General features: G+C 38.4%; 2 protein-coding genes across 17 annotated transcripts in view; one reads left to right on the top strand and one right to left on the bottom strand.

Moving 5' to 3' along the window:
• Positions 1 to 21,711, top strand: part of ASPH (aspartate beta-hydroxylase) — a 107,982-nt gene extending 86,271 nt beyond the window's left edge. For 14 of the 15 annotated variants that reach the window (XM_017829627.1, XM_017829633.1, XM_017829629.1 and 11 more), the window contains 4 exons: positions 4,875 to 5,010; positions 5,875 to 5,966; positions 10,757 to 10,890; positions 17,400 to 21,711. In XM_017829627.1, coding sequence (XP_017685116.1) covers positions 4,875 to 5,010; positions 5,875 to 5,966; positions 10,757 to 10,890; positions 17,400 to 17,550 — 513 coding nt within the window. In that variant the 3' untranslated portion in view covers positions 17,551 to 21,711. The remainder of the gene's footprint in view (positions 1 to 4,874; positions 5,011 to 5,874; positions 5,967 to 10,756; positions 10,891 to 17,399) is intronic. The other variant, XM_017829634.1, reaches the window with a different exon arrangement.
• Positions 21,712 to 22,393: 682 nt separating this feature from the next.
• CLVS1 (clavesin 1) overlaps positions 22,394 to 26,356 on the bottom strand; it is a 98,875-nt gene continuing 94,912 nt past the window's right edge. For both annotated transcript variants that reach the window (XM_017829636.1, XM_017829637.1), the window contains exon 6: positions 22,394 to 22,988. In XM_017829636.1, the coding sequence (XP_017685125.1) occupies positions 22,901 to 22,988 (88 nt within the window). In that variant the 3' untranslated portion in view covers positions 22,394 to 22,900. The remainder of the gene's footprint in view (positions 22,989 to 26,356) is intronic.

The raw sequence follows: 26,356 nt of genomic DNA, 5'->3' as shown, positions 1-26,356 counted from the left end.
TGCTGTTATGAAATGGCCAGAGCTCCACCTTGAAGGGATTTTTTTTCAGTTGAATCAGGCCATATATGAAGGTCTTGGTTTGGTTCAGCATCTTGCATGGCTCCTAGAAGAGCTGCTTGGAAGAACAACAAGGATATAAATTCACCCCTGACCTCCACAGCACAGCTGCCTCTCTGGAATCCAGTAATATATCTTCAATCCAATCATTTGGTGGTATATGTTTTAGCCACCTTTAGTGGTATATGTTTTATTAACAATATGTCACTGAATCTGAATGAAATTGTTTTTTTGAATTTGCTTACATAGATATCATAATTTGGGAGTAGTAATATTTATATTCTTCAAGATAACATTCACAGTTTAAAGTATGAACGTGTAATGTAAGGACAAATATTTGTATTGTATTTCTCCCATAACTCAGAATTTTTGAAAGAAATCAGGTTTGATTCTAATAACATAAAATGCTGCAAGGAAAAATAGAAGTAGTATTCTCCAGAAAGTGGCAAAAAATTGTTGATAATGTTGGGTATACTGATTTCTGAAAGAGTCCAAATTATGTACACAATCTAGTTAAAAAAACCCCAACACATTATTTCCCCTTTTCACAGAGCAAAAACCAATCAACAGTTATTTCCTACTGCTTCATCTCATTACATTCCTCTTAGGTCTATGTGGGAAATGTGGGAAATGCTTCCAAACCCTAATCGTAGAATTCAATATGGAAAGCTGCTGTACAAAGCACTGGAGGTCCTGACCCTCTTTCCATGTGTTTCACTGCTTGATGTTAAATGTGATGAACTATTTTCAATATCTTGGTAGCTTAATAATGCTAACTGAAGATTTATTCATGGCTGAGATAGTGCTAAAGTTGAACTCTCTGGCAGCAATTTGGTTCCTTCCATTAACCGGCACAGCTGTGGTCAGTAGCATCTCCTAGCACAGACATGGCTTGATTTTGTTATAAAGGGTCATGTAGTTTCTTGGGACTCAAAGAAGTCAGTCTCATGCTCTATTTAGTTTACTGTGACCTACTTGCCTGGGTGGCTCCAGAGAGTTTTGGGTTGGGTTTTTTTTTGGGGGGAAGAGGAAGGAAGACTGAGAATATCTCAGTAACGCTTATCAGGATGTGCTAAATCTTGATTAGTGGAACTGTGCTGAAGGGAAGTGGATCTTTGCATCTCTCTAGCTGCAGTTCATTGAGGCCTAATGTTTTTGTAATTTCCTTTAAAGAATAGGAAGAGGCACCTGATTTCTCAGGGAGCAGAAAATGTAAACCTTTATATTAGGAAGTGTGTGGCAAGTGATTTACGTAGAAATGTTCTGCTAATGTTTCTCATCTATAGTATTTCAGGCATTTGAATCTGGAGATTCAAGAAAGTATCTTTCTCTTCTAGTCTCAGCTAAAAGTAAACCTTACTTTTACCTTTGAAAACCTGTCATTTTCCCTTGGGACAATTAGTTTTTCTCCGCCAGTCTTACTGAGTCATTCCATCTTTCTCTGGTGCCTTTTGTAGAACCTCAGTTATAGCATTATTCTATGCTGGTGCTTGTTTAAAAAATAATAAAGGAGATACCTTGTTGTTAGTTCCTAGAGACTTTTCACTGGTCTGACATTAATACATAGGTAATGACTTAAAGTAACTTTGTCCTTTCTGCATGTTGTGTCCTTTGACTTTTGGAAAGGACCCAAAGGATGCCTTGACAGTAATTTACTGCAGTGGATAGCTGATTGATTAAAGTAGATCTTGTATTGTTGTTTTTTTCTGATGTCCTAGATTTTATTAATTAAAGTACAGCAGGAAATATACAAAAAGAGAATGAAAGTACTGGCAACAGCACATATCTGTATCATTTTCCATAGATTGACAGGTAGGCCTTAATGGTTTAGCTAATAATAGCTAAAGATCCATCGTTAAGGGAGAAATTAAGTTGAAATGTGCATTCAGAGTGGATTCTTTAAGGGAAGCCTTGTGTTGAAAAGGGCAAAGATGATGCATTCAAGTGCTGATGTTTAAGCACTGTGAGTGAGTGAATGGGTGCAAGGAATCTATTTTGAAAGATTTAAAACACTGCCCCTTGCTTGGAGGTCATCAGTGTTACCCAGTGGACATGTGATAACTGTTTGTGAATGCTTTCCTATTCTCTTTTAGTAACAAAGTGAAGTACATTAAGCTCTTCACCATGATTTTATTTTATAGTTCAGTGGATTAAAATGGATGTGTAGTCAGTAGTTACACCTCATGTGAGGGGTAGCAACCTCTTAATCTCTCCCTGTTTCATTTATGACCATGCATTGAAAGGGTTTGACAGCACAGAGTTAAGGATTCTTTCAATAAAATAGTCTCACATAAAAATAAACCAATATTGAGAAATCCCTATTTAAATAAAATCTACACTGTTGCCAGATGTACAGCAACTGTAAACTTCTATTGTTAGGAGATGTATTTAAAAAGCCATATGGAGGTTTATGGGAATCAGCTGCTAACAATCAAGTACATATGCTCCCAATGCTGGTTGCCTCCTGATTCTTTACTTGGAACCAGGATATTGCATCAAATATAATATGAATTCTTTGCTCTAATCTGGAGCTTGAATTCATACATATAATGGAGAGTGAGCATGTTTAACTTTTTTCTGTAGGTACCAACTATTGGATCAAGAGCTGTAAGTCCAAGTCCTGGACTTAGACATTATGCTTTAATGGTGTTTTGTGTTCTTACCATTCAAGGTATATCTAAGAGTTTGTAAAATCAGGGGGATCAAGGCTGAGCTGTGTTTGAACTTCCTACTTCATTTCTACCTAGGAGTTGCCTGTTGCTCATTATAAAGCACTATCAGTGTGTTTTACAGATGGAGTCCAGGTTTTCAGGAGTACAGAAACCCTATTGATTTCAGAGCAATTTCTGTCTAAAACCATTGAGGAGTTAGTTCAAAATCAGTGATATACATCCAAATAACTTTATATCTAAAATGCCAGGGAAGGAGCCTTTAAATGCAAGGACAAACACCTTTACAGGTTAGCATTCAGCCTGTGGCACTTGTAGAAGTGACAATGCAACTCCTTGGACCACCAGTGCTCTTCGTGCATCATCTTGTCTGCATTGGGTGAATGCTCCTTCTTACCTTTTTTCCTTTACTGAGTAGGAGGAGGTTGAGGAAACACAGAAGCTCTTGTAATATCTTGAAAAGTTTTCCAGTTTTGTTATCCATATCACTTTAAATTCAGGCTGGTGTGGATGTAAGTTAGTTTTTTCTTTCTCTTCTCCAGCCAGTGCAAAACCAGGTACTCAAGCTGGTATTTCCTTTTGTGTATACCATAACGCTGAATCAGTAGCAGCAATATTCATCTCTGATTGCCATATTCATCTCTGATTAGGTGGAAATTTTCAGTCTGTTTTGTGCCCTACATTTTGAAAAAGTCAGTTTTCCAAAGATATTCAAAAAAAATCCTGACACCCGCATTTTTATTTAATGTTAACTGTTAAATGAGTCTTATAGAAATCATCAATGAGGGCGAATAAGGTGAATGCACTGGGAAAAATAAGGGCTGCTCTCCCTCTTCTGAGGGGTGGGAGAGAACACAATTTGTTACTAAGAAAAGATTACTGTAATAACAGAAATTACATCCATACTTTCATAGGTCTTAGCCTACCTAAAATTGTTCTAGTGGGAGAAAGCAGGTATATTAGACAGCATGTTCTTGGCATGGCTTACTTTGTTGAGCCTTTTATGAGCGATCAATGTATGACCTATTTTGTCAGATCAACTTGTCTTTTAAGTAAAAAAAACTCAAGTGAAAAATGCAACTGTTTAATTTAAATGGGGAAGGCTAATAACTGTATGGAGTTTTAAGAGTAAAGGGGGTCAGTTATATCACCTAGTCTGCTCTGTGTTTTACAGACTTTTGAATTTTACTCAGTTTTACACATCGTATAAAGTGGTAGTGTGGGAACATACCATAGCTTGTTTTAGTGTGAAATGGATTGAAAATGTCTTACAGAAACACTTTGTTCAAAACCACAAAGGAAAAATGAAAACTATTCACCCAAAATAAGGTTTAGTGAGAAAAGTAAGCTGCTGGGAAATTGAAGTTACTTTTATCCAGATCCATTGTTATACTGTGGGGTTTCCATTTATATAGCTATAATATTAAAACAACTTATTATTGGCAGAATAAAAGATTTTCTGCAGGTATGATGACCTAAGGCAGCAGAGAACAGAAATTCTACTATTTTGTGTGTTTGATACGTATGAAGTGTAAGGCAGCTTACATGTTCTTAACGGTTGTGTCCGTAAATCATCACCTGGCATTTCCAGTAATATATGATTTTTTCAATAGCATCAGCATGTGCAAGTGAATCTCTGTGAGCCCTTTTGAAGGTTTAAATCATAAATTTCCACTTAAGTGGTGTGTTTACATCTGTCCTCTTTGAACCGTAATATTCTGCCAACACCCGGAGTTCCAGGTTATGTGAGTGGTTTTCTAGTTGCAGGAATGATTCCAGGTCACATGTGCAGCACTTAGGAAGATCAATACATTTAGCTTGCAATACAAAACGATCAGGGAAAGAGCCCTTAGGCTCATCAAAAAGCAAGTCAAAGTGAGGCCTAGGCTGCAAAGAAGCTGAGGATTGTTGAAATTTTACAATGCCAATGTAATTGACTCCAAAGAACGCTGTGAAAGTTGATTTTCCTGCCTTTGCATGTCAGAAGGGAATAGAATATAAAGCAACTTGATTATAATGATGAACATTTAGTTTTAGTGGTTTTAAATTTAAAAAAAAATAAAGGTTAATAATGGCAGGGAAAAATAAAAATGTTACTAAAGCCAAATGCAGTAAATTCTCAGTGCAGTAACATGGCTCTCACAACAGTCCTTAGAGAAAAACTGGAAGCTCATTCGGGATGAGGGTCTTGCTGTGATGGATAAAAAAAGCAGCCTCTTCCTGCCTGAAGATGAGAATCTACGAGAAAAAGGAGACTGGAGCCAGTTTACCTTATGGCAACAAGGTAAAACATGTTCCATTTCTTCTCTTACCCCAATTTCACTTTCTCAAACTAACATAGTGTAATGAGGAGTAGCAACACAGTTTTTTCCAGAACTGTTTTTGTCATTGCTATGTACAGAAGAAGGGAACTAATAAAAGGGGTCTAGTGTCTAGACCTCTGTGACAATAAACAGGAGTTCTTTATTCTAATTTGTGTTGTCTCCATGCACTTCTAGGAGTCCCTTGTAAGTGTTAAATGAGAGTATTCGTGTCCTGGCAAGGCTGCCAACATTTTGCATGGTAATGCATAGTACAGATCAGCCTGAGGGAAGATGAGGACTTGGGAGAAAACACATCCTTAATACTGTCTTGCCAGCTATGTGAGGTCTGTCATGCAGAAATTGCATGAGCAAAAGAATATGACTTTGATAAACCTGCTGCCCTGCCCCTGAGCTGTGCAGTGGGAGGTCCAACTATGAGAATGACCTTAAATTCTTCTAAAACTCTGCAGATGAAAGAGTACCGTAAAATAAAATATTAATAGCAACTTATATCAAAATGTAATCTGGTATTGAAATGGTATGATATTGGTGGCATTTTTAATCTTTTTTTTTCTATGCAGCCTCATTAATGTTTATACTTTTAGAATAATATTTTTAAAGTGATAGCCTGGTGTTCACAAATGATTTAAAAGCAAATGTGCATGTTACTGTGGTATTACAACATGCAGCTACTTCAGTTGCACAATCTGTAAAATGGGAATAATAATATTTACTTGTCTTTCAGCATCAGCTCTTTGACATCTTTGTTGCTCTTCTGTAAAGCAGAAAACAGGGAAGTGTTCATTCATTGCTCTTACCAATGCTCTATCCATTATTTTAACTAGGAAGAAAAAATGAGAATGCTTGTAAAAGTGTTCCAAAAACATGTGCTTTATTGGAAAGATTCCCGGAAGCTACTGGCTGCAGAAGAGGGCAGGTACCTGGCAAACTTCTTCATATTTGCAAGTTCTTAATGCTGGGAGCTGGGGATTTTGAGGAGTACAGGGATATACATATAGAGCGATGCACAGCTTTGGTGTATGATGATTCAAGCACGTGATAAATTTAACAGCAAAAATATGCCCAATTTTAGCTGTCAGTAAATACCAGGTGAAATATGTTAGCTGAAGGATTTCTGCAGACTCTTAAGTTGAGCCATTTTACCTTGTGTTTCCTGGGAGCTCCTGGTAGGTAAGTAGTTATTTTCCATGGGTCAACCAATAAGTAATGACTTACTAACCCTCAACCTGAAATGACGTGATCTGACTCATAGCTTAACTCTGCTTTGAGCAGGAGACTGCATTACCTCCTTTCTAACCTGAATTTTTTTTTCTGATCTGAACCTAACTTTACATGACTAATTCGGTGATCCAGATTCTAACTGTGACAAACTTCACCTGTTTACCCAAGCCTGGCTGCATTAGACAGAAAGAGAGTCACCTTGTGGAAGTCAAATAGCAGTACTACTGTCACATGCATCTTTCCTAAAGGTAAAGGAAAGAAATTTTACATCCATGAGCTGTGGCTGTGGGTGCCAGCAAAGTTTGTTTCGAGTGCCAACACTGACTATTCGGCTATAAGTTAACCTCATTAAATCATGCAGTAGATTTGTATGGCATGGATCAATACACATGCAGCTGAATGAATGGCCCAACACAGCTGTCATGAGATTCTATAGGACAGAATTTTTCATTTTTTTTCCAAGTTATTATCATCATGGCTAGGCTTTGTGAACGAAGATTTGGGAAAGGCTCTATCCACATTTGTTAGAACCGAGTTATTATATTTTATCCATAATGACTATGAGAATAACCTTCACATGCCAAAATTAAGGATCTAAAAGCTGGAAAACACAGTGCTAGCATAATCCTAATTCAGAGCCTTGAGAGTACGTGTTCATCTTTTTCACCAGACTCCTGCTTTTAATGTGCCAAACTACACTGGATGGCCACTGTTGTGGGAATGAACAAGATTATTGATTCACTGATTTATCAGCAAAGGCTGATTGCAGTGAATATAACTGATGAATGAAGTCATCATGGTCAGTGTGGCTAACAACAAGAAAACTTCTCTCTGTGGCATCTGTAGCCAAAATGGATCTGTCCCAGAGAGCAAATTCTCTTTGAGAGCTTACTATTTTGTTAATCATTTTTGATGCCCTACATGTTATCACTAGGATATGGTTTGCAGAAACAGTGTGCATTTGCAGCTATTTCTGTAGTCATGTGTTTTGAACATATAAATGTAAAATAATCTGAAAAGTGATGCTCTATAGATCTGAAGGTTTACATCCAAAATTAGGGGATGCCTAGGCCAATTTTAGTCTTATACTAGCCATGACTCAGATTTTACTGGCAAGTTAAATTTTAAATATCAGCTGATCTCTATTCACATACTGAAACACTGGGAAGCAATGGGAACAGACACAATGAGGAAATAAGGAATTCTGTCGTAGGTAGATCATTTGGATGCTCTGGACACCTCATGTAGTGACAAAGCTAAAAGAAATGTAAAATAATCAACTACTTGCTCAGTGCTGCTGAGAGACTGTGTGGAACAATAGCAAGTGATCATATTATTTAAAATTATGTAATTCTTCTTAAAAATAGCAGTACACTAAAAGTATCAGAGGTGGGTTTAATTCTGGGTGTTTCTTAACTCTTCAGAGTTTTACATTACAACCATGGTAGTTCAGAACTGTTCATCTATAGCACTTGAGTACAGCACATAGATATAATTCACAGACATATTCAGACTGTTTTGCTTGGGCAGATAATGTACGTGACAGTAATCAATCTGCAGTGCTGGTATGTTAGCATTTAAAAATTGTTTATCTTGGATATTAGTAACTATCCTGCATAGCCAGTGTTTTACATTGCATTAGGGTCTAACAGGGCAATTAACACATCACAGTGTAACAGAGGTTGGATTGAAGGATCTGTGTTCACCATGGCCACTGGAGCTTGTCACTTCTGTTAGAAGAAACTGCTGGTAAGATGAAACCTCAGACACCGAGAATAACTGTGGCATTAAACACACACCGCTAATGGCTGTGTTTCAGTTGGAGAGCAAGCAACACATTAATCTGTAAGATTTATTGAAGTTCATCTGTCCCAACTAAATGTGCAGATTTCTCAGGTGAAAAGATGCTTCTCACCACTGTCATGCATTAGTCACACTTCCTGTTCGTTGAATTGTAGAATGTACCAAAAAGGATGAGGAGAAGAGGGACATCTGGAGATTATTTAGTCCAACCCCTTGCTCAAAACATGATGAGCTAGAGCAGATTGCTGGGGACTGTGTCCAGTCATGTTTTGAATGCCTTTGAGGACAGAGACTCTACAGCCTCTCTGGACAACCTGTTCCTGTGTACAATAAAAAAGTGTTTTCTTATGCTTAAATGGTATATCCTGTATTTCAATCTGTGTCCATTGCCTCTTTGCTTTTCACTGGATACCGTTGCCGCCTTCACTCCTCTCATCAGGTATTTATATACATTGATAAGATCCCTCTTTGAATCTTATGTTCTCCAGGCTAAGGAGTCCCAACTGCCTCAGCTTCCCCTTGTATGTTAGATTCTCCAATTCCTAAATCACCTTTATACCCCTTCACTAGACTTGCTCCAGTGTGTCCATGTCTCTCTCACATTAGACAGCACAGAATTGGATCCAGCACTTAGAGGTCTCACCAATTCTGAGGGGAAGGATAACCTCCCTCAACCTGCTGCCAGAGCTCTCCATAATGCAGCCCTGGAATCTGTTGGGAATCTTTGGTGCAAGGGCACATTTTTGGCTCATGTTCAGACTGGACACCATGAGGGCCCTGCTATGAGGACCCCACAGTCTTTTTCTAGAAAGTTGCTTTCCACCAGCCTGTATTGGTGCATGGAGTTATGCCTCCCCAGTGAAGAACTTTGCACTTCGTTTTGTTGAATGTTGTAAGATTCCTGTTTCTTCCTTTCTCCATCCTACCAAAGTCCCTATGAAGGGCAGCAAAAAAAAATAAAAGTAGTGTATCAGCCATTCCTATCCAATTTTCTATCATCTGCAAACTTGCTGAGGGGAATGCACTCTGTCCCATCTTCTGAGTCGTTGTGAAGCTATTAAATAGTGCTTGACCCAGTATTGAGCCCTGGGGAACACCTCTGTTGAGTGACCTCCTGCTGGACTTTGTGCCTTTGATGACAATTATTTGAGCCTGGCTTAAATGCCAGGTTTCAATCCACTTTACTTAGAACTTACCTAGATCCTATTTCATCAGTTTTTCAATGAGGATGTTTATGGCAGACAGTGTTCAAAGTCTTACTGAAGTTGAGATAAACTATATGCACCAAGCTAGACACCTCACCATAGAAAGCTGGTATAGTACAATATCCCCTTCATAAACCTATGCTGACTATTCCCAGGCATATTCTTTTCCTTCATGTGTTTGAAAATTGTTTCCAGGATTATTTGCTCCCTCACATTCTCAAGGATCGAGGTGAGGCTAACTAGATGGTAGCTCCTTAGATCATTCTACTTGCCCTTCTTGAAGATAAGAACAATGTTTGCTTTCTACTAGTCCTCAGGGACTTCTGCTGGCAGCAATGGTCTTTCAAAGATTGTGTGGATTGCATATGGATTCACAAAATTGTCCATCTCCCTCAGGTCTCATGGGTGGGTCCCATCAGGACTCATGGACCAGGTTGTTGAGTTGGTTTAAATGTTCCTTAACCTGATCCTTCTCCACAGAAGATAAGTCGTGTGCTGCAGACTATTTCACTGGTCTCAGGTGCCTGTATTCCTGAAACTCAGCCAGATGAGTAAAGATTGAGGCAAAGAAGGCATGTAGTGCCTCAGCCTTTTCCATGTCCTTTGTCATTATTCTGCCACATTTAGTACCTGGCCCGTGTTTTCTCTAGACTTCCTTTTACTGCTGATGTATTTGTAGAAATCTTTCTTGTTACCCTTCAATTCCATCTCCAGATTCAGCACCAGGAGACCTTTGACTTTCCTAACCTCATCCCTGCACATGCAGAGAGTGTCTCTACAGTCTTCCTGGGTGACCTGACCCTGCTTCCATCTCTTGTATGACTCCTTTTTGTGTTTCAATTTTATCTGGGTTGCCATGCTCCCTGCAAATGGGGATTCTTGAGTTTGGACAAGGTACTATTTATCAGCTGTCCTAGACCCCTCTTCTCTCATGGGGTTTTTCCCAGGAGATCCCTGAATAATCCCTGTTTTCATGAAGCTCCAAATAATAATTCTGCTTTGCATGTTTCTCCATCATCTCATGGTCTTGAACTCCACCATCTCACAGTTGCTCCAGTCCAGGCTGACAGTGACCTTCACAGACGTCATCTGAGAGGGGCTGGCCAGTCTGATAAACACAAGCCTTGTGTCTCCTTTTGTCCATCCTTCTAAAAGACGAGTGTCTGTAAGTCTTTCTGATTGTAGATAGAAGATAATTATTTTCAACTTGAAATATGACTACTGGTTATTTTAAGTAAAATACAGTTATGTACTATTACATACAAACATGCTCCTGGATGCACACACATCCCATAAGACATGTTTTTTGTAAATGCCTTTAGGGCATGAGAAAGAGCAGTTGTTGCTGAGATTCTAACAAAAGGTTACATTACACTTTTCACCTATCATCAAGGATGAGACAAAATGAAATCCTGAACTCCCAGCAGCATGACTGAGAAGTGGAATGTGTTGAAAATCTACCTTTCTCTTCTTGCAGATCAAATATTCTATCATGCACCCTGGGACTCATGTCTGGCCCCACACAGGGCCCACAAATTGTCGGCTGAGGATGCATTTGGGCTTGGTGATACCTAAGGAAGGCTGCAGAATACGGTGTGCCCAAGAGAACAGGTATGGCTGGGGGCCTTTGGTTTGTGTTTTTTTTGTTTTGGTTTGGTTTTGGGTTTTTTGTTGTTGTTGTTTGTTTGAGTTTTTTAAATTTTATTTGTTTGGTTGGTTTTTGTTTTTTTGTTGTTGGTTTCTCATTGTGGTTTTTTTACACTTTCCTCAAGACTGAAAAAGGGATGGGGCAGCAGGTAATTTAAAAAAATAATGGGGTGTTTTATTGATCAGGAGGTGTAATATATTTCATTAAACAGGTGGTTTATACCCTAATGCTTGTTACAAACATATAAATATCAGTTCTCAAACAATGCCAGGAGAACCTTTGGAGAAAAACCTGCTCTTCTCTGCTATGGCATGGAAATAACAGTGAGCTTTGTCAGTGGGGTCTCTGTGTTTACTTTTACAATGCCAGTCTGATATTGCTGCCAACAGAGTTCCTCTATTTATTTTGATTTTGGGGAGACTTCATTGCCTCTCCACAGAAGCTAAGACTAAGCTGGACCTGCATTTTCACCACTGTGACAGAATACTCTGGTATATCTGACAAAAGCTTCCTTTTAAGCTCGTATTATTTGTTATAATTCAGTTAAAATTATTCCAGTTGATTTCAGGATGAAGACATCTATGAAGTGTTTGGCCCAGTGAGTTACACAGGTGGCGATTTTTTTAAAGTGCATTTTAAGTAAAATTTCTTACCTCTTAGGGAAAAATTATACTGACTTGAAGACCAGTTTTATCTCTGTTTGTTTGGTCCAAAAACCAAAATAAAATGCAACAGCTGATACTTTTGCAATCATATACTCCTCTGAGAAATATGAGAAAATTTTATAATTGCATTATATTATTAAACACAGACAGGAAAATATAGTATTAACTATATTGCTTTTTGTTTACAGACTCAATTTGCTGAGACTTAGGTGAAATTCTCATAATGTTTAATATCTGTATGCATATTTTGAAATATTCTTGTATTGTCTGCAGCATCTGAGTGCAACAAACATTAATTTTGAACTCTTTCTGTGGTAGTAATGTACAGATTAATGTGATATTGAAAAATTAAATGCCACTCTTGTCTGCATGACTGCAGTACATAGCAAAGAATTCTTTTTGCATAACATTTGAAAACAACTACAGGAAATCTTTAGAAATTTTGAGGTTAGAAGTATCCAGCTTTTAATAACCAAAAGTGTTGTTACTATACACTCTTGCCAACATATAACTTATTTAATTATTTGTCAGGCAGTGTTACAATCTACACTACCTTTATGTAGGTTGTGATGGACATTTGTTTCCATCATTCCAGACCAATATCCAAAATAAGCTGGCTGGAGGGAGAGGTAGCTAACGGGCTTAGAGGACTAATGTGGAGGTGTGGAGTCTTTTCACTTTAGGACATTGTTGTGAATTCAGGTTGGTGGTGACTGAATAGCATTGCCATTTGGTGGCTGTCTGGTAGCTGGTGTGAAGAAAGTAGCGGTTTTGGTCTGCTTCCAAGAGAGCAGGTGTCCACAGCTCACCATCCATTATTGAGGCTGGCACCCTTCTTTGTCTTAACCTGAACAGAAGGGATAGTCCTGTGGAGAACAAACAACTACCTCCTTGGTAGCAACACCCCCTCAAAGTCAAGAGTGGAAGAATGCCTGTTGCTGCAGACAGAGCTCAGAGCACGTCAGTGTCCAGATTCCTGAACCTGGCTCTGTCTTATGCACTCATTTGAAATGTGAAACATTCAAGAGTTGACTACAGCCTATGCTGGAACACATTAATGTCAGTTGCTTCTGGTAAAAGCTATGCATTCAGAATAAAAGACAAGATTTTTCCTCAAAGTGTTCAAAGTGTGTCTACTGCTGTCACTGAAAGGGTTTTTATACATCCCTTCCCCATGAAAGAGAGGTGGGTGAACTACTGTCAAAAATAACGGTGCCAGGAGAAGACCTACCTTGAGCAATTTCCATTCCTCTCTTTCTGGTGGTTCAGAGCAGTGGTAAAGTAGTGGCTTCAAATAGGAGGTCTGCCTTTTCTGATCTTCTCTGCCACTGTATGAGAGAGCAAACAATGACAGTGTTGTGCTTGATTACCTCAGTGCCACACAGTCTGGTTGTTTACAAGGGCAAAGTTACCATGCAGCTCATCCTTTGATGGACAGGCAACTCAACAGTGTCTAGTACTGTATTTTACTCCTTCACTTGTAGAAGAGATTTTTTTGCAGCTCTTAGGAGTTGGTATACCTTGTGATTGAGGTCATGAAGCTGATTGGAGGGATAGAACACCTCTGCTATGAGGAAAAGCTGAGACATCTGGAGCTGTTCAGCTTGGAGAAGAGAAGGCTCCAGGGAGACCTCATTGCAGCCTATCAGTACTTAATGAGGCTTATAAGAAAGATGAGGACAGTCTTTATCAGATAGGTTGCAACAGAACAAGGGGTAACGGTTTTAAATTAAAAGAGGGTCGATTTAGATTAGATATAAGGAAGAAGATTTTTGTAGAGAGGATGGTGAGACTGGAAGAGGTTGCTCACAGAGATGGTAGATGCTCCATCCCTGGAAACATTCACGCTGAAGCCTGGAGTGGGCTCTGAGCAACTTGACTGAATTGAAGATGTCCTTGCTCATTGCAGGTGGACTAGATGGCCTTTAAAGCTTCCTTTCAACCTAAACTATTCCCTGATTCTATGTTTCTTGTTCAGTACAGCTGTGGTCATTTTAGGTTGTTGGGCCATTTTGAAGTCCCAGCTCTGTAAAACTTAGGGTACAATGCACAGAAATGGTAGGTAAATAATATTTAGTTATTATAATCAAACATCGCTGTCAGGCAACGCAATCTTATTTTGACGTGAAGGTGCAGACTTACAGCCTTATGCGGAAGCCAGTCCGAGATCTCACCTTTAACAGCTGTGAAGGTGATAGGAAACTACCCAAAGTAGCTCAGCAGCAGAGCAGAAGAGTATGGTCGCTATGTTACCACTGTGAAGTGTTTCTCACACCATCAGGCCTCTAGAAAGTATTTATTTGCATGCTAATGGTCGGGTTTGTAGCCTTTTCAAAAGGGGCTAATAGTTCTGTCAACTTTATGACTTTTCTTTTGTTGTGCAAAACAGACCATCCCATTATGATGCAAATGGAAGATCCTAGGTTTTAACCTCTGAAGCTACTGCATCTGGGTGCCTGGAGTTTTTATTGTCCTTAATTGAGCTGCACTTTCAGGCTATTTAGATCATGTTTTTTCAGGCTCGCTTTACTTTAAAAAAACAGAAACAAAAAGAAAATTTCAGGAAAAAAGAAAACAAACAAATCAAAACAAAACAAAAACCCAGCAAACAATAATAGTAAAAAGCCCAACCAAACAAAAAAAATCCAAACCAACTGAAAACCCAACTATTTGCCTCAACAAGAAAAACAACACCAAAATTCAATTGCCCCAAACAAAAGCAAAACCAAATCCCCCAACCCAAAACACCCCCACCAACCCCCCCCAAAAAAACTTCCCTAAAAAAACCCCATAAACAACCCCCTCAAAAAAAAACAACGAAAAAAACAAACAAAAAAACCCCACCAAAAAATAAAAACCACCAAAACCCAAACAAACAAATACCAAAGCAAAACAAAAAGACAACCCAAAGTCTGCTTGAATTTTTTTACCACATTATAGCACTGCAAGTGATTGAGTCCCATTGACTTGAATAAGACCAATGTAACTTTATTGCAGTAGCAGCAACTCAGGGTCTATATGATATAGAACATTTTTGTTGCCAGATAACTAATGTGAGAGCAAAAAAAACCCCACATGATGCACATAGCTGAAACCTGCAAAAGGCTTGTTATCTGGGCCTTCAAGGCTGACGTCTGTATGCAAGTCAGTGTGAATTTTTTTACTATCTTATGCTTTCTGGTTTATCTACTCTTGCTTAAATTATGTTTAGATGATCATTTCAGTTGAAATTATCCAATTTCAATTTCCATTTGTCTTCAGAACATTACAGCACAAGTCCATACATTTTGATGTTTTTGCTTTTGTTGAATTAAAAATTAAAAAATACGGAGATGAATTTATTTTTCACCCTGGTTTTGAAAGAAGTTGTTTTCTCTGTAAATGGACACAGCTGAATGAGCTTAAGCAGTGCATTTCCATCTTTGATGGCAAGGCTTTTGTTTCTTTACCATTGTTACTGTCCATAGTGCTTAACTCCCTTTAAGGGCATCCATTCTCTTGAACTGCTTCAGCTACTAAGGAATTCCGTTAAAACACTTGATTATGTAGAGTGGCTTTAGGAAGGAAAGCTTTGACCATTGTTAACTTGACTCTTTTTCATCCAGTCTCACCTGAAGGGATATAATCAGGTGTTAAACTTCAAAATTATGAATCCAGGTCTCAGCAGGCTGGAGAAGCATGCCAGCTGAAACTCGATTAAGATCAACAAAGGCAAATACAAAGCCCTGCAGCTGATAAGAGATCAACACCTTGTTACTGTACAGGCTGGGTGATGACTGCATGGAAAAGCAGCTTAGCAGAAAAGGGCTTAAAGGTCCTAGGCGCCAAGCTGAACATGACTTACAAACTACTTTTGGCTTGATGAAGGGTAGCTGTGTACTGGACTGTATTAATAATAAAGTTTGTAGGAAGCAGTTTGAGGAATGCAGTTTTTTCCCCTCTCTACTCGAGACACTGCCTCTGGAGTACTGTGTCCAGTATGGGACTCTTCAGTACAAAAAAAGTCATTGATAAACTAGAGGGACTCCAGTGGAGGATGAAAAGATGATTAGGAGACTGGAGAAGCTGAACAAACTGGTTTGGAGTCTCAAAACAAGAAGGCTAAAGAGCAGCATAGTTACTGTCTTCAACTACTAATGGGTGACTATGCAGAAGACAGAGCCAGGCTCTTTTCAGAGAGGTGCAGTTATAGAATGTGAGGTAATGGATGCAAGTGACAGTGTGAAGATAACAGGTCTCCCCAAAATGCCAGGCAGTGGAAGGATTTCAGAAAAAATTATTCTGAAGTCGAGAACACTAGACTTACAAGGGAAAATTCCTAACAGTGCTTGAACACTGGGCCTGAGAAAGGCACGCCCCTCCGTTTCTTCCTTGGCTTTTACCATCACTACTTCCCCCCACACCCTCCCCAAACACAGAGACCCATAACATCTGTGAGGGTTTATCTTTCCTCTTCCCAGAGGGAGAGCTTGAAAGCTTCCTCTGAAATGAGGGAGGAAAAAAATATCCAACCATCTTTGAGAAAGATGCTTCTTCCAAGGCAGGAAAGGTTCCTAAGTGAAACAAGCTCTAACCTCCTCACTATAAATCTTCTGGAAAGGGTATCTACACTTACTGACAGTGAAGGAAATTTCATCTTGATAGAAGGAAGTTTTCACAGTGAGATTGGTGAAACATAGGAAGAGATGGTGAAGTGCCTGTGGTTGCAGATATCTGAGGTTCTTCACTAGTGGATCTTTTAATATCCCATCTAACCTCAAAGTTGGATCTAACTTTGCAGTGAGTCTTGCTATGAGCCAAGGCTTGGACCACATGCTCTTCCAAAGTTTCTTCCGACCTAAATTATTCTGTGATTCCATACTTCATAAAATTGACAGAAGTACTGATTGTTCTACCAATTAACACTTTATACAAAGTCTGTTTGTTGATTTTTCTAACAATGGAGGTACTCAAAACCGTCACTTTGAGTAAATTGCACATATCCCATTTTGTGCCTAACAAAGCTACTGATCTTGGAAAAGTACTACTGTTAAAATATGGTTCTTTGCTGCTGTAATAAACACTCAACTAGGGTGTTTACATCTGTTTAGTGATCTGTTCTGCCTAACCAGTACTTGGCAAGCAGAAGGGCTTTGAGTTATGGGATCTCATTCTTCCAGTTCAGCTATAAGAGTATAGTCAACCCAGTGTACCGTATGGCATTCCAACCTTATTCTCAAGAGAAATCTTTAGGCTTTGTGCTTTGAATGGACTTAAGGCACAAGACTGCTAAAATCCCAGAAATGTTAACCATGATGAGAGTCTAATTCTGTTGTTCTGATTTTTAGAAAAAGCAAATTGATTTAATGTAATTTCTTTTCAAACCATATGACCATATTACTGGTCATTCCCTCAGCTTCCATCACCTCTGTACATCACTAGTGTATCTGATTAGAAAAGAAGAAAAGTGGATTATTACACCAGTATTATACCCACTCTCTGCTTAATGGACTTAATTCATTAAAAGTACATAAATAACATATATCATAAATGTCTAAATGTGTTTGTGGGCATAACTATGCAGAGTGAGGGGAAAAGATCCATTCAGTAATATGAAGGTCCAAAAGACTAATCTTTCTGTAGTTTATTTCAATTAAAACTTTGATACTGCAATCTCTTTATATTACGTAGTGAAATCTTGACTGTGCAAGCTGTGCTGTTTAAATCTTTCTCATATGTCCAAGAGCATCTTCAGAGCTGATATATAGCTTGCCTGCTCCACGGCCCTTTGAATACTACACTAAAGTATGTTTTTTTTTGTGTTGCAGAGCCTGGGAAGAAGGGAAAGTTCTTATTTTTGATGACTCTTTCGAACATGAAGTATGGCAGGACGCTGAAAATTATCGCCTGATATTCATTGTGGATGTGTGGCACCCTGAGTTAACAGCACAACAGAGACGCACCCTTCCTGCTATTTAAGGGGTTCCTTCTGATATGTGGCGCATATCAGCTTTAACTCTTTGGAGTATGCAAATGGGATTAATTTATCCAGCATACGAAGTATACAAGTATTTTAAGGATAAGAAAGGATGACATTCTACAATCAGAGAGGACTTGGTTTAAAAAAAAAAGAAAAGAAAAGGAAAAAACTAAAAAAAAGAAGCCATTTTTTGTTTCATACTGATACAGCACTGATGTGTATTGTTTTTCTGGCTGCAAGTTTGAAAATACGAATCTTGTCAGCCAAAAAGCAATAGGTGTGGATTTTCAAACTGAGGAATGTGCAGATGGTTTTGCCATGCCTATATTATATGTACAGAACCAGTCAGTTGGTCATATGCTTGACCACGTTCAGGCACAAGATTTATGATTCTACATCTAGGAAATACCTCCCAGGCTTTTATCTGGGAAGCAATATGTAAGATATTTGCAAACGTATGCACACAACCGACTTTGAAAATCAGTCTGCAGTTGTAATGTTAGCTGCTTTAGGCTTAGAACATGTCCCTATGTTATCACTGTAGATAATGTGAATGGATTATGTGAGTTTTGTACTTTTTCTACCTGAGTAATTGTATTTTTCTAGCTTAATTATGAACAAATCTTCTTTAATTAACCACTATTTTTAAAAAGAAAAAACACTATATATACAAGTGTGTCTCTAGCTATCTGCAGAAGGAAAACATTATGTATGAACAGATTTAATTTTTGCTAAGTGTGGCCTTCTTTTGCCTTCCTGGAAATGCAAATAGAAACTTGCATAATCAGCTGCCTAGTGAAGCTTTGTTCTTCTAAAACAAAACAGTTCTCTTAGTTAGCAGGCAACTTTCAGTTTGATAATGTGATTTTGGAAAATGTTGAGCAAATGTGACATTTGTGGGCTCAGATTGTAAAGTGCTTGACAGTTCATAGGATTATATGGTGAGCTGCTGTTTTTCCTGTCGTTACAAAAGCTTGTGTTGTGATATCCTTTTTCTACTCAACAAGGGTCTGGGGCACCTCTTTCCAGGGGCTCCTCCTTGGCTGCCCTTGAGTGGTCATTCAGCAGAAAAAAAATATATGAAGAATTTCTTGTGCTTTGGGCAGAAGGACAAGGTCTAACTTGGGTTTCCTGCCAGAATGCAGAGCAGACAAAGAGCTTCAGGTTATTAACTTGTATTAACTTCTGCTGCCAGCATCCTACAGAGTACTAGAATGATCCTCTAATTGACCTAATGGTGTTTTCCTTATTTTGAAACGTAGAACATAATGCTGAATGAGTCTGATCCCAGTACTGTTTACAGGATGCTCTGTATTTGCCATACGGAATTTACTATATCATAAAAAGGCCTATTTTCAAGAAAGAGAACTTGCTGGATGTTTAAGAAGTTGTCAAGTCTTTTGGGTCTGTACTGTTTAATGGGAAATGGAGAGTGCAGGACCCTCCACTATTAACTTCTAAGAACACTAACAGGAGAGAGAGACCAGAGGTTGCTCTGTGATGTTTATGTCAGGCTGTGACCTACTCACTTGCAACACCAGCTGGGTGTGGACAGTTGTGCTGGGATGCTCAGGACTCGTCCAGAGCAGTGGCATCACTTCTGAGGGTTGTAAGAGAAAAACACTAAGCAAGGAGACATTGAAGTTACTTAGTCTCCACAGCTTTGGCTTTGTTGTCCAAAGGACGCTGAACAGTCATCTTATTTGTGTAATACTCAGTGGTTTATTACTGCAGAGACTATGTCGTAGTACCTAAATATTGTGACCTGAATGCTGCATTTGCTAAAGCAAAATACAGATAAGAGCTTTGCATTCCCATAAGCTGAATGCTCTTCAGATTTTGTATTTTACTAGGTAATTAAATTTTGTAATGCCATATAACACATGGTGATTACACAATAAATTAGTGTAACCAGTTTCTGGAAGTGTGCACTTTAATTTCCTTTTTGAATAGTAAACTGATAAACCCTCTCTGACCAAGAGTCAGTTTTAGACAGCTAAGATAATTAGGTTTTAATGTGTTGTCCATATCAAAAATAATCCTGAGAATATACACAATGTACAAGAAAGTAACAGTTCTCAGTTAATAATAATGAAAAATGAAAAGATTTATAAGTTTCACACTTTAGAAAATTTAAAGGTACTTCTGGAGGTTATTAGGAGAATTATGCAAAAGTGGAAATAAGGTACTCATTATTGTGAGGGATAAAAGAGTAAAAACGTTTTTTAAATCTCCTGGTAGTTGTTAAATCAGAAGCTGTATTTTATATCTCTGTGAAGTGATCAAGCAGTATAAATTATAAACGATTTTGTAATTCTCTTAAATAAAGACAGTTTGTAAAGAAAGAAACAAAAACTTTTGAAACAAAAATTGGTGGTTTAGGAATATTTTTATTGATATTGCATTTTAGTTTCTATAGCTCAGATTAAATGCTAAAGGTAAAATTTTGGAGTTTTATTTATGAAAATCCATGCCATCCTTCATATTGTTTCATTGTTCTTTTGAAGGCTCACACTTTATCTTTTCCAATTGCAATTGACAAATAGATAAAATTGGCAATAGATAAAAGTAATCTCCCAAGCCTTGTGTGTGCTGGAGTAGCACTGTTCATTAGATTGTGTAGTGATACATTGGCCATTTAAAAATCTTAAGTGCCTTTAATAAGACAAGGTGTACTATGAATAGCTCCTGCAACACTGAAGTGAATCTACTCCATGCCTACAAGGCAGGAAGCTGAGAGCATGTTGTTTTGTTAGGTACAGTTACTGTATTAGCTATATACATGGGGAAGATACATATAGCAGACTACAGAAATTATGCAGTGAACAACTGGTATATTATTTTAGGTATTCCTGTTTGCCAACTGGTATTTTGTCTTGAAAAAGCTTTTCAGCGTTGGAAGTGCCAAGAGAAGAAATGAATGGAAATGCTTTTTAAATGGAGATCCATTGCAATTTAACTTTTTTTTTAGTTAGGTTTATTTACAGAAGAAAATGGCAGACAAGGGCAATGTAGTCTGTAAGGCAGTATATACTCATCATGATGATAGGAGGTGGGTTCCATCCTGCCTGTCATTACCTTCTTTGCACAGTCTCTATAAGATCCTATGGTTAAATACAAGCTTCATACAGTTATATACAAGGCATCATATGTATTTATTCATATCACAGTTAAAGAAAAGAAATAATTCTAATCCTTTGCAAGGTTTGATCTTCAAGGGCTGGATTTCAGTGATATTTGCACTTCTTGGACAGAACAAGACCCACTTCAATGAACAGTGATTGTAACAGATCATCACAAAGACTCAGTGGCAGTGGGGGTAACAGCGATTAGGTGTTTTTCTCTGTATTAACAGAGAAAAATCACAAACCAAAGTATTTCTTCCTTAATGCTGCAGTATACTAGCCAATGTCTGTCTTTTTTGTCTAAGTTTTTGCTTTCTACTTTAAGCAAGTTCTCTTTGACAAATCCAAATGCCTTTGAGTGTCCGTGAGCCCAGGGAAGGGAAGGGAGCTATATCCTTCTACTGGGACTTGACATCCTGTAATAGGTGGTAATGTCAGGGGATTGGGAATGGAAGAAATCCCAAAGATAAATGGGCTCAATCATCTTCTATGTTTAATGTTTCTGGAAGCTGCAAGCTTCTGCTTCTTTTTCTAACTCCTGTGTTGCCTTGCGTGGACCATCCACTGCCTTAAAGACTCTTTATCATGGAGGCCAGGCTTTGTATCGATAACGTGTTGCTGTAGGAGGAGGTTAGTCTGAATGAGGTTATTCTGTACAAATACTGGTGCGTAAATCCCAGGTGTGTTGATAGGATCTGGCAGGATGTCCTTTCTGCCCTGTGCAGGCATAAAATGTTGTTGTAGATAAAGGCAGTATTTTGTTAGTCCATCTGTTAGGGCTGACCATGTCCACTTGAACTATATTGTCACTTCAGTGTAACACTTAAGAATTCAGTGAATGTTCCAGGGGCACATTAAAAACCCTTGTGCCTATTATCATCTCATTTTGTATGTATGGTTTACTCTGCTACCTTTGATATGTTGTTGCTAACCACTTGTTCTAGTAAATTGCCAATATATGGCAATATAATTGAAGAATAAAGGTGTGTACAGTGGTTGTAACTGTTTTAGGAAATAAAGTCACTGAACATGCAATTCGATAATGATTTTTCTTTTATTTCTTTAATCCGGTTTCCATTTCAATGAAGGGATGGTATTCTTTGCAGCTAGAGCAAAGAGAGAAATAACAAACTGATCTTTGGCATTTCAGTTCTTCTATTCTTCAGCATTTCCTTCTAGCAGAAGCTGGTACTGAATAATTAATTATAAGTTGTCCTTTTCCATTTTAGCCATGGCCTCTATCTGCAATCAGCATACCCTTCTGGCTACACCTTTCCTTGACTGCAGGAGGGAAGGGGGTAAATGGCTCTGCAGAGCTTTCATTTGTTGTTGTGACCTGAATGAAACAATCTGGATTGAACCATTAATCACTGCTGAATGTGTCCAATGGGTCTCCCTGGCACCCCACCACCACCACATGTGCACACACATGCACACGCACATATCTAATAGGCTCCTGAGTTGCCTGTGGAAAAACACATTAAAATTAAATGGTTGCATTTCAAATTGTGCGTGTCTGCTGCCCACACAGCTCATTCCACTTTAGCTGACAGTTTTACGAGGGCTTCAAAAGTTAAGAACAATTTTTGCTAGATACTGAAATGTGACCTCCCCCCTTTAATAAGCAGCATGGATGAGGCAGTCACAAAGTATCATGTTGAATGGCATTATGCTGGCATTGGGGTTTTGGGGGGTTTTTTTTGGTTGTTTTTTTTTCTTTTTTTAAATGCAAAATCCTTCTGTAAAACTCAAATACTGTGTAAATGATGATTCTGCCCTCTGATGCAGATTACACTTACTGATTACAGTGCAAAGTTTAAATTCGAGATGCTTTTCTTTAAAACTCAACTCCTTAGCTTCTATAAAATGAACATCCCTGATGAAGTCTTCAGGAAAACTACTGACATACCCTGGTTTCTTTAAACAGAGAATGCAGTTCCACTATTTCCAATATTTTAATGTCATAACTCAAAAAAAAAAAAAAAAAGAAATTCTTTGTATATGGACAGATTCCTGTGTCAATAGAAATTTCTCAGTTTTTGTTCAGCGTCGGCCGCACGGACGGATGGCTGGTGACGGTTGTTACTTGGTCAGGAAACATGAAGGACTTGCCATCAAGCAAAACACATGTGTGTGTGCATGTGTCTGTGTGTGGTGTGCTCTGTGGGTCTCTGGTACGGTGGAAGTCTGTTCATGGATCTGTGTCTGTTGGGCATGTGGGACCTCAGTCCAGAGCCAGCAGTGGTTGGGTGTTCTCGCTTTCCCCCGGGTCTTCGTGTTTCAGTGTGCCAGCTTCCACCACGGACTGGGACCTGAAAGCAAGAAGACACACGTGGTAGCAAGGGCTGCTGCAGAAGCACTCACCTTCCTGGTTTTGTTTTATGATCTTTCTTTGCTTTAGTCCATTTTCATCTTTATGGCTTCTTAATTATTTTCTGTGGAAAACATAAGGAATTTGAGAAACATTCCTTTAAATACGAACAGGGATGTGACTCACTGGAAATCTCAAATGCTGTCAAAATATTTAATGCTTACCTACTATCCATAATGCTGAACGTGCTCACCAACTTAAAAGACCTGACCCTACAGTACCATGGGTGCTTGATGTCTTCCTAGGCAAAACTGCTTGTGTGAAACAAGCTGACTGCTGGAAAGCAGTCATTTGCACAAGTGCTTGCAGGGGCAAGTCTCAGCTCATGCTTGTTGCAAATCTCAAGAAATACAAGTAGACAAATCACATGATGTAGGAGTTTAAGGGGCAGGGCTACCATGAGTTACGCAAGACCAATGAAGAAGCCAGAGTTAATATGACAATATTAACTCTGGAAGCTTCTGGTGTGCCCAGTCCTGCAGTTTTTCTCCCTATCTACACCCTTGAAGGAGAACTTTATTCAGGGCTAGTCTATTTTATACTCATTTCTGTCTTCAAGGTGGGAAGCATAACTGAACCATTGTTATTAGTGGACCAAAAAACTCCAACATGTAAAAAAATGAGTAAACACTAGAGAAAGTAGAACATCATGATTTCTTGCAGTAACAAAAGCTGAATGGGCTTAAAATAGTGGAAAAATTCAAGACTCATTTTCTGAGGTCTGTGTACTCTTTGCTTGCCTATTGAAGGAGGATCTGATGAGTTTATTGTTACAGAGATTTGTTTTCTTCCATTTTCTCTGCTTTGGGCTAGAAGTTGCCTCTTAGCAAGTTTGGAGTGGACAATGAGCTTTAGAACAAAATCACTGTGTGATTCGAGAACTTTTATAAAGGGATCTTTTTCAAAAGTGGGGGTAGAGTCATCCAGCCCAGTCATTCACATAGTGCATAGTATCATTTTAAGGAGCCAGTTTTCTCATGGTTAGCTTTTTATAATTTGGGGTAGCTCTCACTCCCTACATGATGTGTTTGTGGTTCCCAGTTTTTCATTTAAGCTTTAGCTATTTCATGAAATTAGATGTCACCTCTCTTTTGATAAGAATCCTTAATAAATTCCATCCTTTGGTACTGTAGCACTTGATCAGGATTGAATGCCATGACTGTGAATAACTTGTATCATAATTATACTTATGCCTGGAGCTTTCATTAAAGCATAATAAAAAAATTTCTTTAAAAAAAAAACTCCAAAGAAAGATAATAAAAACTGGTTGCTCAATGGGAAGATTTTATGCCAAAATTTTCAGAGAAAATTTTGTTTGCCCAAATGTTTTCTCTGCATATTTTTTACAAATATGTGACATGCATAATGTTTATGATTGCATTTTAATATAGAAAAGCAACTGCTTTGGGACATTATGCAAAACAGCAATTTACATATTTCTAGTACGTGGCAGTAAAAACTAATCATATGGCTTCAAAACTGATACAGAGTGGATTTAAATCACAACATTAGCAGGTTTTTACTTTCTTTTCTGGATTACCAGATTAAATTATTATTAAATAGTACTGATTAATACTTGTCACCAATGTATTGCTTCTGTCTGATCCACTGCCCTTCAATGGATGTAAAAAGTTGCATATCCTTTGCAGCATTTGCCAGCACACAGCAGAAAGTTTCTTTTCTAAGTCAGCTGTGAAAAATCTCACAATTTTGCCTTTTGTGATCACAGCTGATCACCTCTGCTTTCATGTCATTACATACACAAAACTTCTTGCATCTAGAACAGCAAGATACCAGTTTCTCCTCCATACTGGTACTTGGATTCACACCACCTTGGGAAAAATGTAATGCCGAGCTCTGTGTGCAGGTCCCATGCTATTCCTTTTCACACAGAGATAAAATAGCCAGAGCATCAAGTAGATGCATTGTAACCCACCTGACCTCCAAATTCAAAATGCCAAATGATTCAAATGCTATGCCCAGCCTTTCTGAATAATGTGAAGAGGGATCAAATTGGGATTTTCGTATCTGCTAAGCTCTTCAGCAACAATTTCTGTTCTATTTCTGCTAAAAGCTGCTTTTAGCAGAAATATATATCCTAAAATAAGCAATTCTCACATCTGTCTGAAGGGCACAGTCATGGTTTGAACAATCATCGCTATTTTCTAAGACACCACAAAAAAAGGACTTGTGTTTGGATTTCCATTTCCCTAATACATCAGGGGTTTTTTGTTGTTTTTTTTTTTTTTCCTGAAAAATGCTTGTGACTCTGGGTTTTATAAGACTTGTAGAGGACTCCTGTCCTTCTGGAGTAACAGGTGGAGGCCAAGAGGCCATCATAGTGCCTAAAATCATACAATTTAATTACACTTAGAAGAATGAATGCAGTTAGTTTCTAACATTCAAGACATGTCAAAGTCATTTTGACCTAGGCAAGGAATGAACTAATTATCTAAGCAGGAAACAAAAATTACATTGGCCGACTCCTCCTATCAATACATTTTAGTCACTTGTGTTTTGATGTGTCTCACCATCAGACATCTATGGTCACTGTGTGATAAATGACAGAGAAATAAACATTCCCAGGGTGCTATTCATCTGACCTGTTCTAAACATATGGTCTAAACATTATGATTCATTGGTTACCTACATTCAAGTCCCTGTTCTGATGAGTTCTCATCTGTTAACACCAGAAAGAACAGGTTTCATGACTTGTGAGGCAATGTTTCCTACATATCATGGCCTGGACTGCCTCACACCTTCAATATTCACCTTCACTATATTACCTTCAATACTCACCAGAAATGTGACACTTGTCCTGCAACTCTGGAATTTTAAATGAGCATAATTGAATTCAAAGACTTCTGGTTTTTCTCCTTTTTCAGCTAAAAATTCTCAGGAACCAGTTTGAAAGATGCTTGTTTGTGGAGGATCTGGTTGACTTAAATTTTAGCAAAAGTAGACAACTGTTTGTATCACATGGATAGGGTCACTGCCCTAAGCTGGCAGACAATGTGCTTGTCTTTCTTTAACATGATCCATGCAGGAGACTTAACTCCTGTAAAAGTACATGATCACAGTGGGGTAGGAGCTAAATCCAAAGCAATTAAAAGACAAGTCAATGGCCATAGACTTTACTACCCTAGATTCCAAGGCTAGATAACCTTGCTTAGGAGAGCAAAGTGAAAATGTAAAGAGAAATGAATTCCAAGTCTCACTTCTGAACCGTAGGTACCATCTGAGTGTGGTCCATTTAAAGCGTCAATCAACCCCCCCATGGTTGTTATACTGTTCAGCAAGAATATTTGG

This window comes from Lepidothrix coronata, unplaced genomic scaffold (assembly GCF_001604755.1).
Source record: "Lepidothrix coronata isolate B3197 unplaced genomic scaffold, Lepidothrix_coronata-1.0 Scaffold166, whole genome shotgun sequence".
Classification (NCBI taxonomy): domain Eukaryota; kingdom Metazoa; phylum Chordata; class Aves; order Passeriformes; family Pipridae; genus Lepidothrix; species Lepidothrix coronata.
The sequence above is the reverse complement of the archived record's forward strand: the minus strand, read 5'-3'. Positions and strand labels throughout refer to the sequence as shown.